At 35.3% G+C, this 15,136-nt stretch overlaps 1 protein-coding gene across 5 annotated transcripts in view; it reads right to left on the bottom strand.

Moving 5' to 3' along the window:
- Positions 1 to 15,136, bottom strand: part of BRINP3 (BMP/retinoic acid inducible neural specific 3) — a 338,833-nt gene that overhangs the window by 149,926 nt on the left and 173,771 nt on the right. For all 5 annotated transcript variants that reach the window (XM_032466775.1, XM_032466776.1, XM_032466774.1 and 2 more), the window contains one exon: positions 7,805 to 7,995. In XM_032466775.1, coding sequence (XP_032322666.1) covers positions 7,805 to 7,995 — 191 coding nt within the window. The remainder of the gene's footprint in view (positions 1 to 7,804; positions 7,996 to 15,136) is intronic.

Here is a 15,136-nt window from a genome sequence, read left to right on the forward strand (position 1 = left end):
AAAGATGCCCTGGATGTTACTAAGAGGAGAAACTGCAGTTTACGTTGCCTAATATCTCACTGACAGAAATTATCCAGGGTACCCCTGATGCCCTCTCTTTGCCCAGCTCCCTCCCACATTCAGTATCTTCCATCAAGGATAAAAAAACCACGTGATTAGTGATATTGAAGGATGGGATTATACATTCTCTGCTCCTTCTGAAATACTCTTGGCTAGATCTCACAGAGAAGGTGTCATCTTGTCATTTTCTCTTGGGTTCAGCTTCTAAGAGCAGACTCTGCCCTGAGGGAGAGTGCTAGTTATTTAATTTAATCGAGAGTGAACTGTTTAGAACATTTAGCACTTTTACATGATATCTTGAAATGGAGTTTATACTTTAACTTCAGTCGTGGTGGTTTCTACGAGAGCTTCTGATCTGGCTCTAAAGTCTTTAAGGCAAGGGGGCTAAAGGTATACAATGTTGGAGCTCCTGGACTTCAACAGGAATAATGCTAGAAATGTAACAGGGAACAAAATAAAAACCTAAAGTGTCTTAATATCCCCAGGAAGTCTCTATGACCTTATACGAGAAAAGAAGCTAATGTAATCCAATACAGTGTTTTGAACAAATTTACATAGTTAGCAAGGGATACAGAGAAATAGGAATGAAATAGCAGAGGCTAAAATAGACTCCCAATTCTAGGTAGGATGTAGAAAATCACTAGAGACCACCATTCTCACCCTAACACCGAAAGTAAGTCAGGTAAACTCAAATTCAAAGGGTTTGTTTGTTTGTTTGTTTGTTTAACTATAAGAGTACAGCGGATGCTGTAACTGAACTAAAATTTAGAAAATGATTAGCTCTTTCTGGGAGGAAAGGAACAGGATACCCTCAGCTCGGGCAGAGAGGGAGGAGGATAAATCTGTCTTTGATAAGGTAAAGGGAAACTAGGAAGAATGTTTAATGGCTGTGTCAGTGCTGATAAGATGGATTAAAATACTTGGAAGCACCGAACTGAGCACACGCCCGCCCAGTAAACTGCTGCCATCAGCCCTCACGGAGCGCATGGGTACAGCGCACGGGAGGCCAGGTGCAGAACAGCAGAGCTGAAAGAAATCCTCCCTGAGGCGCCCCCCACGCACAAGGCTGTGGGAGAAACCGGCAGGGCGCTGCGGCTCTCAGCACGTACAGGACACAGCGTGGGAAGAAGAGCTGGAAAGACGCCCCTGGAGCATTTCAGGCTCTCACCGAGCGCCAGGCGCTCCCAGATGCTAGGGACGGGGTAGCAAGGAGGGCAGTGGCCCCTCAGTGTGGAGAAGGCCAGGCAAGACTGGGAAGCCGAGACAGTTCTGCCGGATCCCAAGAGATCCCCCGTGATTCAGAACGCTGGCAGTTGGGTTGTAAAGAATGCGGTAATCTCTGAATCTCACTCTTGACCAGATCTGAAGCCCTTCTAAGAGGAAACTACGGATGCTGTCTTCATACTGTTTTAAGCCAGATGTTAATAAATTGAATTAAATTTTCAAGAAAGCACAATCCCAGATTAGGCTGATTTGGCCACACATAATAAAAGTCTAACAAGGAAGGGGCGTGCTTATTTTCAGAGGAAACATTATTTATTTCAGTGTCTTCTGTTTTACAGACAATGTTTGGCAGTAACAATAATATGTAAAAAAGCAAGAAAGTGTGAACTCAGTGGGCAAGGCAGGCAACAGTCAAGGGAAGCTGACTCAGAAATTGTATTGGTGTTAACTTCTTTCATTCCTGATACCCTATTTCTGATGCTCCTGAATTTGTTTATTCATCATTTTGATTCCTAATAATTCTAGCTAAATGTTTACCAGTTTTATTGAGACACTAAAAAAATCCATGAAGATAAATTAGCAGTTGGTTCTATTTTTTCTCTATTGTTTTTGTTTTCTGTTTTGTATTCTATTTCTGTTGATTTCCATTTTATTTTACTTTTCTTTTTCCTGATTACCTTGGGTTTAATTGCTCCTCTTTATCTCTAGTTTATTAAGGGGAAATATTTGGTCATTTTTTATCACTTTTTTTTTTTTTTCAGAATAAAAACATTGTTTGCTGCAAAATCTCCCTCCAGAAATCTGACAGATTTTGATGTATTTTTCATGATTATATTTAGATCAAAATAATTTCTAATGAACTTTTTGCTTTCTTCTCTGAGCCATGGGCTATTTAAAAATGTGTTATTTAGTTTTTAAATATTTGAGGATTTTCTGGATATCTTTGTATTATTAATACTTTGCTTGGCTTGAATGATAGTGTTGTTTGAATCTACTACCCCCTTGCTGGTTTCCTGCCTACTTGTTCTGCTAAAGATTGAGAGAAGGCTCTGACTATGATTACGGATTTCTCTATTACATTCTTCTCTCCTATCATTTTTGTTTCACATATTTTGAAGCTCTGCTACTTAGGTATATCCACATTTAGGATTTTTATTTCCTCTGGATTAATTGACCAGTGTTATCATTGTGAAATGACTTTTAAATTTCAAGTGATTTTCTTATAGGCAACATACAGTTGGATCTTGCTCTAAAAATAAAATTCTGTGTGAAAATGTGCCTTTTAATAGGAAAGTTTGGACTATTTTTCTTTATTTTTCTTTTTTTATTGATGTATAGTTTATAATGTGCCTATTTCTGTAGTCTATTCATATTTAATATGACTATTCATGTTATTAGATTTAAGTTTCTCTACTTGAAGTTGCTTCCTATTTCCCTATCTGTTATTTCTTCCTTTTTTCTTATTTTTAACTTCCTTTGAATTAATTTTTAAGATAATTCTACTATATCACCTTTTTTTGTCCTATTCGCTCTAACTCTTTACTGTTATTTTAGTGGGTGCTTCAAGGTTCATAGTATAGACCCTGATCAGTCTACCTTTAAGTTATAGTATTTCACTGATAATACAAGAACCTTAAGCCTTTATACAGTTAACCCATGAATAGCAGGGGAGGTTTAGGACATCAGCCCTTCATACAGTAGAAAATACAAGGATAACTCATTGTTGACCCCCCTGTCTCCATGGTTCCTCTGATTCCTTAGATCTACACCAATGAATTCAACCAATCATGGGGCGTGTAGTACTGCAGCATTACTGTTAAAAAAAAAAAAAAGTTGTTATAAGTAGAACCTGCAGTTCAAACCCATGTTGTTCAAGGGTCAACTTTTCTTCCAATACACTTCTGATCTTTATGCTATTGTTGGCACAATGTTTATCTCTATATATGCTATAAATCTCATAATATACTGATTGTGGTTTTGTTTAAAGAATTAATTATCTTTTAAACAGAATAGCCAAGACACGGCAGCCACCTAAATGTCCACTGACAGGATGAGTGAATAAAGGACTTGTGGTATATATATTATACAATGGAATACTACTCAGCCATAAAAAAGAATAAAATAATGCTATCTTGCATCAACATGGATGGCCCTAGGGATCATCATTCTAAGTGAAGTAAACCAGAAAGAGAAAGAAAAATACCGTATGGTATCACTTATATGCAGAATCAAAAAAAAAAGATCAAAAGAGGTCACTGTGAACTCATCTACAAAACAGTAATAGACTTGCAGACATTATAAACAATCTTACAGTTATGCAGGAAAGAGTGTGGGAGTATTGAGATTTGCAAATGTTAGCCACTATATATAAAAATAGATTCAAAAAATTTCTTCTGTATAGCGCAGGGAACTATATTCAATATCTTATAGTAATCTATAATGAAAAAGAATATGGAAATGAATATATGTATGTATATGTATGACTGGGACATTGTGCTATATACACCAGAAATTGACACATTGTAACTGACTGTACTTCAATTTTTAAAAATAATAAAAATATTTTTTTTAATTTTTAAAAATTAAAGAGTCCTTCCTGAAAATAAAACTAATATATGAAAGCAAACTTCTAATTATTACGAATGTTTTACATGTAAATTATCTTATGTTGGGTTTTCTTAAAGGAAGTTCTTTTGAACATACAGAAGTAAAATAAAAAATTAATTGTAAAGTTTTGCTACTTTTATTCCCCCAAGTCAAATAATTTGCATATCAAAAATGTTTCTTGGAAAATTACTGTCAGGCCTAATTGCAGAAATAGCTTTTGAAATTTTAATTCAAGATATTTTTATAATTGTAGAAATAGAAATGTAGCTCTAAATTCGTGGAGCCTCTTCTGAACATCACCTTCAACACGTAAGTACACTATACATCACTAAAAGATCATTTGAAGATGGACTTTTTAGCTGGAATATTGACCTCTAAGTTAATTTTATTGTATTGGTTTTGTGTTTTTCCTAAATTTGTTGGAAAAAAAATTCTAAACACCATAATTTTAAAAGTCTTTCTAATAATTTTTTCTACATTAGAAAAACGACAGAAATATAGTAAATACTTTTTTTTTAGAAAAATAATAACTTAGCTCTTTGAAGTTTTTTATAGTTTCTGAAAGAGAATTTAATTTTATTCTCTGCATGCGATCAGACTTTTAAAATGCAGAGTATTAAGGAAATTTTTAAAAATGCATATGCCACATCAGACAGTAGATTAAATTTCCTCAAAATGTATGTTTTAATTTTTCATTATTGTCAATCACACAGTATTAAAGCTTAATATTAAAACTGTTTCAAAATAAACCTGAATATGTGAGTGTGATCTTTTAGATAACTTGAGTCAATTGAATTGAATCTTCTGAAAATAATGGACCACTCTAGATATTATAATTGACATGTTATTGTATTAATAATTATATTGAGAAATAATATTTGACATAAATGCCATTAATTGGAATATAGCAGTTAGTTAAGCTACGTGGGCATTTGAGCCATTCTTTTTTTGTTTACAGATGTGTTAATGAACTGCAATCTACATTTACATCCATAATTATAAGAGATAAAAACAACAATTTGTTCTATTCCATTTTCTAGAAACTGGCTCATAGTTAACCGTATTTGTCCAACTCTTGTGTTTTTGCAAGAATTAGCATGATAATTAGCAGCTATGATTTTGCAGATTTAATTATATTTTTGCTGTTATCTGATAATGATCTTATTTGACTTTACTTTTTAATAATACTCTGTCTCCTAAATTCTGTGAATCAATGGACATCTTCATACCTTTGTTCAAGAAATGAAATGTCCACTATGTGGCACTTGAAACACGTGTATTATCTCATCAAAGAAATTGTGGCTCTTGCTATCCTTAGTGCAAATCTTTAAAAGCAATGCATTGAACCCTCAGAGGTTTAGTAAAGATGTGAATCTCTTGGTTTCAAATATACTAAAAAGCACTTTGCATTGAATTTAGTCAAGTATAAAGGCTTTCAGTCACTGAATGCCCTTGGATTCTGCTTACACATCCACTACCCTCGTCCCTTTTATCCTGTTAACTTACATCAAGCAATTATAGTTTTATAATTGAGGTGAGACATCTTTTATCTGTGTAGGGACACATTTGGTAACTAGTGAAAATAAAAGATACTCATCCCAGGAAAATGCTCAGGCGCATAAAAGTGTCCATGAAATTCAAGGACCCTGTAGATCTGCTCAAGTCTTTCCCTAGAGCTCACACAATAACCCAGACTGCGGCTGACCCTGGGCCAGATAATTACTAGTCACTTCAAATTGTAACTGCTTCGGTGAGAACTCTATCCAGGTCCAAATTTAATCCAGAAAGTTCCGATCACCCACCCCTCTTTCCCAGTCCCCATTACCCACCACCCCCACCCACCCCTACGATCCCTGTGTACCTGTGATTACATTCTTAGCCATCTCGCTGATAGCGACATATACCTTATTTCCTTCTCTCCTGGGTTACAGCACAAAATATGTGTCTTTGTCTTTACCACCCATCTCTGTGTCATTCCCATGCTGTCCTCCGTTTCCTCTTCCTGATGTAAGTCCCATTTTCCTTCCTGTTCCCAGCCACTCTACACACCCTTTAAAACGTTTCCATTACATGTTCTAGAACTTCCAAGATGAATGGATAATGAGTATTGTCTGGTGAGGCTGTTCACTCTCTCACATTCCAGGTTACTCCTTTCTCTTCCCCAGAGCTGTTCTTGGATCACTCAGTTACAAAAGTCACTTTTCCTTTGGGGCTGGCTTATTTATACCACCCAGTTAGATTATAAGCTTCAGGAAGCCTTATCCTCACACGGTGTATCATCTGGGTGTGCGAACAACGCCTGCGTACAAGTCTGCCCACTAAAACAGGTGCCTTTTAGGATACATAACTTCTCTTGTGGGAAGAAAAAAGCATGCATAAATATTCCTTAAGTTTTGACATGAACTGTGAATGAATATTTTTGACTTAGTGTGAGTACAAAAACTCTATTGTGTAATTCTACTTGGTGCTGAGCAAAAAAAATCAATAACTGTATAATAAACACATGTACAACAGTGATGTCTTCTATTAGAAAATACACTTGAACTTACTGTTTATATCACTGAAATTGATTTCTGAAAAAGCCTATTTCTTCTCAGCAACCTCAAGCTAAGTACCTACAACACAATCCTACCTTACAATATTTTTAAATTAACTACATCTGGCTACATTTTTATCTCTACAGCATGAATACTATTTATGCACTTGATTATTCAATATAAGTTTTACAGTCTGAAGTCAACTAACTATAATCATATAACGTATATCTACAGATGTCTTTCTCAACCTCAATACCAGCAATATTGAAGATAGGCGGTCATGGTGTGTATAACCCTTAAGCTAAAGATATTTCCATGTCACCTTTTATTCTCTCTAGTACAATCTTGGACAAAAGATATACCTTGGGCTAATTTTTCTTAACATTCTCAACATATCAACATATTAACTTTTAATTAACTGAAAAAAAAGGTACATGCACACTAATTTTACCTCTTAAGGCAATAAAATTATACATTTAATGACTGCTTTATACATTAATTATGAAATGTTACCTTTGAAAAACTGAGAAATGTTCTTTATGTTTTATTTTGCTCTTGTTAACTTAGTCCAGAATCACACTATCACACTGGGCCAATTCTTTGGTCTGTTAGTTTTGCAATGGCCATTGGCCAAACACAATAACATGTTGATCTAAATTGCCAAAGAAATATGTCAAAACATCTATTGTTTTGGAAAGCACTGCTACTCTCTTTCTCTCCCTTCGTTTCTTTTGAAAATTAAAGGTACCTTATTCTCCCTTTGTCTCAGTTTTGTCAAAGTCAACCTTAGCTGAGTCAGGGGCAAAGGACTGTGGTGAACACATGGGGTTTATCTACTAATTTTAGATTATGGTGTAGCCTGACTTCTTGAAACTTATAAACAAATATTTGTACTTCTTAACTGTGTCTTAAAAACATTGAGGGAAAATACTCCTTCAACCAGACTTCTTAATGATCTTTGTGGCACTGACCCAGTTCGAGCTTAATAAAGCCCCTTCTTAGGATAATGTTTTAAATGCACACAATAAAATACGAAGCTTTACAAAAGAAATCAGTTCTATTAAAACAAAGTTTCATCCATACACACTTTGTGAGGAAGTCTGCGTACCCCAGGATAAACGTACACAACTCAAGTGCCTTTCAATTAACCTTCTGACATGAAAACACTTTGACCCAGTTATCAAGTTAACCAAGTTCCATGAAAAAAGACACAGTTTCATCTTAAACAGAATGCATAACTCAAAGCAAAAGGAAATATGAAATTATTTCTTAGGACACAGTGGCTAAAGTCAGTGAGACATGAAAATATATAGAAAAGCATTTCAGAGGCAGAAACACAGTGGTGTGACCTAATTTGAGGGTAGAGGTACTCATACCTTTATGGCAGTGGATGCGATCTGAATGTGGTGAAGTCTTCGAAGGGTGCTGTCCCTGTCGATGAAATAGGAAGCCGCCAGCTGATGAAGCGTCTCCAGGGTAACCGAAGAGCTGTTGGTGCTGGGATCACTTCCTTCAGACCGTTTGCTCAGCTTCCGCTTGTCCACAAAAATGGTGAGCGACTCCTCTCCTGCATTGATAATATTGTACATTATTCCACTTCCCTCTAAAAAAATCAATTCTTCAACTACCTGCAGGTGAGGAAGCCTAGATTACAGCCATAATGAAACAAAAGAGGGAGAAACAACAAACGGGCAGGGAATTTCACTTTTTTGTCATTCACCAATATTTCCCACGTACCTTAGACAAGCACCCGGGATTTTCATGGCTGTTAATACATATTTAGTAAATACCAAATAGCAAGCTTTTGCAGAACATTTCCTGTCGATTTTATTGATTTTCTCATATAGTTTCACAAACCTAACACTCAGGTGGCCCCACAGCAAATTAAGATCAGAAAATACGTAAAACAAACTCAGTATTTACTACAGATCAGCATGGCAAGCGGAAACATGACCAAACATATTACAAAACATTAGCTGTTTTCAATCGTATCTTTAAAATGGAGAGAAAACATAGATATGCATAGTTATATAAATATATGTGTTAAATTCAGAGGTTTGATAAACATGGGCATTGTATTAAAATATTGTGTGTTATTATTATGCTCCATAGGAATCCCTAACCCCCATGGAAGCTTTAGGTACTTGACAATGGAACCCGTAAGGTGAAATTTAAAGCATATCACAATTAGGCTGCAGTTTTCAATGTTCAAATGTTGACAAAAAAGTGTCGATGCCATTTCAGTTTAACATTAAGAACGCACCGTCCTCAGACTTCCACATTCTTGGGGACTCTTCCAGCATATAATTGTCAGACTTGAAGCTTGCTCTCGTTCTTTCGGAAACCCATCTGTTCAGGTGGCATGATGCCCACGTACAAACTGGCAAGCCAGTTTTATAAAAGATCAAATAAGATTTTCTAGTAGAAGAGTTTGCATTTCTTCTCCAAAGTAAAAGGAATACCAATTTTAAAATGACATAGCTTAGGTGACCATCCCATCCTAAGTGACAGTTCACACTTCTCTGAAAGAGATCAGGTAAATTGATATTGGAAATAAGGTGTCAAAATGTTATTCTGGAAAGGCACATTCTCAGCTTGTATTTGGACCTCAACATACATTCTGGAAATCAAGCAGACTAACTGGAAGAGCTGAAGGGAAAAAAAGATCTCAGAACTATGAATGAATGGGTCAGATGATCAACAGCATTAGGTCATGTGCATGATAAACAGCTCTCGGGTGGGAACATCTGAAAGCAAAAAGGGAACATATATGTAAAATACTATAGAAAAGTAAGAAAAAAGTCTGCAGCAATGATTTATCCCCCAAGAAGAGGATGGAGTAGTGTAGGAAATCTGAGTGAACGTATCTCTGAAAGATCGTTGAATGTGAGAATGATTTACCCGAGTGCCAAGTTGTGACACAGTCCCCAGACATCCTGCACCTGGGTCAGAAAGAATGAGAGTCTAAGAACCCATAAAGCAGTCAGGGCTATGGTCTGAATGCTCATGCACCCCAAAATTCCTATGTCGTAGTTCTGTCCTTCTGAGATGAGAGTATTAGGAGATGTGACCTGCAGCAGGTGCCTGGGTGATGAGGGCAGAGCTCTCAGGGGTAGAATTAGCACCTCTGTAAAGATAAGAGACTCCTTACCCCTTCTGCCATGTGAAGAGACAAGGAAAAATCTGTGACCTGGAAGAGAGCCCTCACCCAGCCATGCTGGCATTCTGATCTCAGACTTCCAGTCTCCAGAATTATGAGCAACACATTTCTGCCCTTTAGAAGCTGCCTCGTCTGTAGTCGTTTGCTCTAACAGCCTGAGCAGACTAAGACAGCAAAAGATGTATCTTATTAGGTAAGGTTAAAAACAAAACGACAAAGATATCTGGATACAGGAAAAGAAAAAGGAAGCAAAGTTAATGATTTCTTCAGGCTAAATTTATTAAAAGAGAAAATGAAATAAGCTCAATTGTGCTAAAGACTAAAACGTGCAAATTTGCTTTAATCGCAGCATTTTTTATAAAGCAGAAAATACGTAAGATACAGTTTAAAATATACATACACTGTTAATGTTAGGAGATGCCGACACACATTTCCTAGACCTGGACATATCCAGTGAGGTAAACAGAGGTCACAATGAGATCTATACCACCTAGTTAAAAAGGTAGATCTTATAAGTAAATAGTCAACTTTATATTAATAAAAAGGGAATGAAAACTTCTTTTCTGGAGTACACAGAACATTCAGAAAAATTGGCCATATATTCTACTTTAAAATCCTCAGTAAATTAAAAAAATCTGAAGGAAAAAAGCATATCCCTTGACAAAGGCATCTCTTTGACCAAACTCTAGACAGGCTCCTGTGAGCCTATTTTGACCAGACTCCTTCCATGGGCATGTTCTCAAGAGCCCAGTTTTAGGAATAATCCTGTGAAGTGACTTTAGCAAGAATCCCCTACCTTGGACCTCTGGTCATCCTTAATATCTGACCAAATTCCTCTTCCCCCACCGTCTCCCTGATGATGTCTGATCACCCTGGTCTGCCTTCAGCAAGAATCCTGCTAGGTCTCATTAACAAGTTCCTTAGTGTCCTCTTTTTTTTTTTAGATTCCACAGGGAATTATATTCTATGTCTTGTTAGTAACTTATGGCAAAACAGAATATGAAAAAGAATATATGTATTTTCACGTATGAATGAAGCATTATGCTGTACACCAGAAATTGACACAGCATTGTAAACTGACTATACTTCAATAATATATATCTATGTAAAATAAATTACCCTAACTTCTTTGTAATTTTCCTTCCACTGACCCCCCCTACCCTGTTCATTGTCTATAAATCCCCATTTTTCCTGGTTCTGCTCAGAACTGAACTCAATCTCTCTCCCCTACTGTAAAATTTCATTGTGGTAGTCCCCCTGAATAAAGTCTGCCTTATTGTTTTTTAACAAATGTCAGAATAATGATTTCTTTAGCACACTTTCTGACTGCAATATAATAAAAATTAAAAATTGATACAAAATAAAAAAAGACATTTCACATGGAAAATATTTCTATTATATAACTCTTGAATAATAGGATAAATGAAAGCAAAATGACAAACTTCCTAAAAACACTTGAGGAAAATATTACATAATACAATGTAAGGGACACAGCTAAAGCCATGCTCAAATAAATACCCTTTTTTTCATATTTTTAAAACTGAAGTATAGTTGAACTTATTTATGAAATAGAAACAGACTGACAGACATAGAAATCAAATAAATATTCATAGCATTAAATACGTACTTTATGTAGGTTATGAAAATACTTGAAGTAACTATGTAACTCTAAAACCAAAAAAAGTGACAAAAAAAAGCTTTACCTTCTAGAAATTAAAAAGAAGTAACTAAGAAGATGAAAGCTAGTGCTAATGGTTAAAAAAAAAGTATAAGAGTAGAAAAAAACAAATAAATAAAAAAACAGCTCCTTTGAAGAGGAGAAAAACCAGAAAAACACACCAACAACTAGTCAATCTACTTTTTTAATAGAGATAGAAAATTATACAATTAAATAACAAAGTAAACTAAATGGATATTTTAAAATAAATATTATTTTGTAAAACTTTTGCAAATAAGCTTAAGTGTCACAGAACACCTCCACCAAAAAAAAGAAAAAGAAAAAGAAAAGGAAAGAAAAAAATCAATAGGCTTAAATGGCTTCACAGGGGGGTTTTGCCAAAACTCTAAAGATCAAAAAGTCTGATATCTCTTAAAATGTTCCCAGAGGATATGAAATGAAAGAAAACTTTAGTTAATTGTAATAAATTGACTATAACATCGAACAATTATCTGGAAAAGATTATACACACATAACAATAACAATAAACATTAATGCAATTTAGTATTATTGATGCAAAATCATAAATAAAGCAATAGTAAACAGTATCCCACAGTAAGTTTTAAAAAGATATATCTGATAACCAAATAGGATAATTCTAGGAGTGCAAGGGTGGTTCAATACTAGGAAACCGTTAATATAATTCAGCATATTAACACATCTAAAAAGAAAAACTTTGATCGCCAGTAATGCCTAAAAATGTGCCTGATAAATACTTGTACCTATTGCCGATTACTTTTCAGTAAGTTAGGAGTCAGTGGAAAATTCCTTAAAAGGACAAGATATATCTAATTTTCAACCTAAAAGCCACTATCTTATTTAATGGAAAACCCAGAAGGCATTTCCATTAAAATCAGAGCCAGACAAATAAATTGGTACTACTTTTTGACACACTAATAAACATATTTAAATGCAAATATAGACAAGAGTACCTGCGATTAGAGTAACAGCGTTAAAAACAAAAAAACACTTGGAACTCTTTGCAAATAGCATGATTATTTATCTGAAAAACTCAAGAAAGTCAATGGACAAACTACTACACAAGTAACAGAACTTAGTAACATTGAAGATAGTAATAAAAAAATTAACTCAGTAGACTGACATATACAAAAAATAATTTGTTAGAAGTTATGATGGATTAGGGCATAACATTTAAAATACCAAGAAAAAGGCAAAACATACTGCAAAACCACTCCTGAAAATAACAAAAAGACTGATAAATGGCATGGTACTTTCCTCTGAACAGGAATATTACAAGTTAAAGTGTATCATCAGCTTTCCTTAAGTTAATTTATAAGTTTAATGCAATCTTATTAAAGAACCAACATGTCAATTTTCATTTGTTTCATAGACCTAGTGATGATAGTTATAAATTTTCTAGGGAAAAAATAATCAAAGGAAAGTCAACAGAAAGAAAACTTTCCAAAAGAATAGGAAAGAGTGAGATGCCTTAATATACATGAAAATGTATATAATTAAAATGAATACATATTGTAAAATGTATATAATTGAAACAGTGTAGTATAGAAGCATAAATAGACTACTGGAAGAGAAAAAAATTTTTTAAACAAGTATATATTAAAATTTAGTACATGATAAGGATAGACTATTAATTTAATGGGGAATAGTGGACTTTCTAATAAATGACATCATGACACTGGAATAGCCATTTGCAAAATAAAGGATATAATTGTATCTGAGGAGATATTCCAAACAAATTGGAGACGTGAATATTTAATAAAATGAAACCAATGGACTAGAAAAAAATGAGTGAAAATGCAGGAATGGGAAGAGTATTCCTAACTATGACTAAAAGTCCAAAAATAATTAAATAAAAGATAGATGCATTTGACAATATAAAAAGATATTTGTTTTTTCTAGCACAAAACACCCTAAGTAAATTTTGTGTTGGGGAGAGATGTTTGCAACGTACATAATGGACAAATGGCTAATACAGCTAACATTCCAAAGGCTCCTAAAAATCAAGGAAAAAATGATGTAAGATTCAGGCAGGAAAAAAAAAATAGGAAAAGAATGTTGAGATAAGGAGAGTAAAATGGCCCATATAAATTTGAAAAGATATTCAATTGATGCCAATAGTATGAGAAATGCAAATTTAAAATATGTTAATACATCACATCGCTACTATGGAATTTGCCAAAATTCAAAAGTTGGACAAAGTTGGCAAGCTTGTTGGCAAACTGGAAGGAAACAGCCCTCTGATATATTGCTGCTCGACTGCAAATGCTACAACTATGGAGAGAAATTTGGCCATAGTGAGTGATAACTGACTCCACAGTACTACTTTTAAGAATCTATCCCAAAGAAACAGTGGCTCAAATATGTAAAAGGTTTCTAATTGTGGCATTTTTCTAATATGTACAATAACACAACTGCCCAGTCAATAAGAATAAACTACGTTACATACATACAGTAAAATATTGTGCAGCCAAAGAAAATAGTGAGGATTATTTCTGCACACAAATACGATCAAAGCAATGATTGCACAAAGTGGGATTTTTTTTTTTATAAGAGGATGATACAAATATATTGAAGGACTTCTTTTTATTTGGAAAAAACAAAAACACTGGAAGAATTAACCAATATCTTAGATCATTATTTACCTGAAAGGAAAAGGAGAGATCAGAATGGAGGGAGCACTTTTGGAAGGAAAACTTCTCTGAATATACCTTCTTACAGCTTTTTAAACACTGGAAAGATTTTTTTTAAGATTTTGTTTCATTATAAAAATCTATCAAATCAAATAGAAAAAAGACAACAATCCCTAATAATTACAAACGGAAGCCAATGTTACTAATTGTTTATTGTTTGGAAAAGTAATTATTTTAAGTGACTTAATGAGACAGGAAGAGGGCAGGGCACAGCCATTCAAGGAATGCTACAGCAATTAACATCAAAATGGTGAAAGATTCCACCCCCAGGAGGCCTTGAGGCTCAAGATGGTGGGAGATTTAACTTCTAGTAGACCTTGAGCTCATTATACGCCCATTGTAATATATTAACATGGTGAATAACATGCCTACAGGCACCATGGCCGTCCCAAGGCTAGCCACAAAAGGTCAAAGAGTGGGAAATGGCCAACTTCCTGGGAATCCCAGCCCCTTCCCCAGGCTAGATAGACTGGTCCTTCCACTTTTTGCATATGAAGCCACTGAGCCCAGAACAACTGGCAACATGGTGCCTCGCAGCTGCCTCTCTCTCTCTCTCTCTCCATTGGGGAAACAGCCCACATTCTCTCAATGGAGTGTGTACCTACTTTCAATTTGAGCACCCAACGCCTACACATTGTGGCCTTTCTCTTGCCTTTCAATGTATCTCTCTAAATAAATCTACCTTTACTCAACTGGGGCTCGCTCTTGAAATCCTTCCTGCACGAAGCCAAGGACCCACACTTGGCGGGGCACGTCCCGGGGCTCAACCGAAGCCTGGCCCTCCTCACGCCCCACGTCTGTTTTCCCTGCATCATTAAGAACACAGTTTTTTGATGGGGGGGAGGAAAAATAATGCTGTAAATCTTAATATACTTTTACTAATTTCATTGTTTTTTATTTTTTAATTTGAAGGATGTATGATATTGGAGAGAGGAAGGCATGAGTTTTGGAGTCAGGTCCATGTGAGGGCCTATCGGCTCTCGCCCGCGGTCCCTCTGCCTGCTGGCTCTAGGACTTGGGTAAAGTCACACGTACTCTAGCATTTCCATCTCTAACAACAGACGCGATATCCCACTCTCAACTGTTTGAGAAGATTAAACAATACAATTCCTCTATAGAGCCAGGCAGAGCACGTATAACAGTGTAAAATAAATGCTGA

This window comes from Camelus ferus, chromosome 23, assembly GCF_009834535.1.
Source record: "Camelus ferus isolate YT-003-E chromosome 23, BCGSAC_Cfer_1.0, whole genome shotgun sequence".
Taxonomy (NCBI): Eukaryota; Metazoa; Chordata; class Mammalia; order Artiodactyla; family Camelidae; genus Camelus; species Camelus ferus.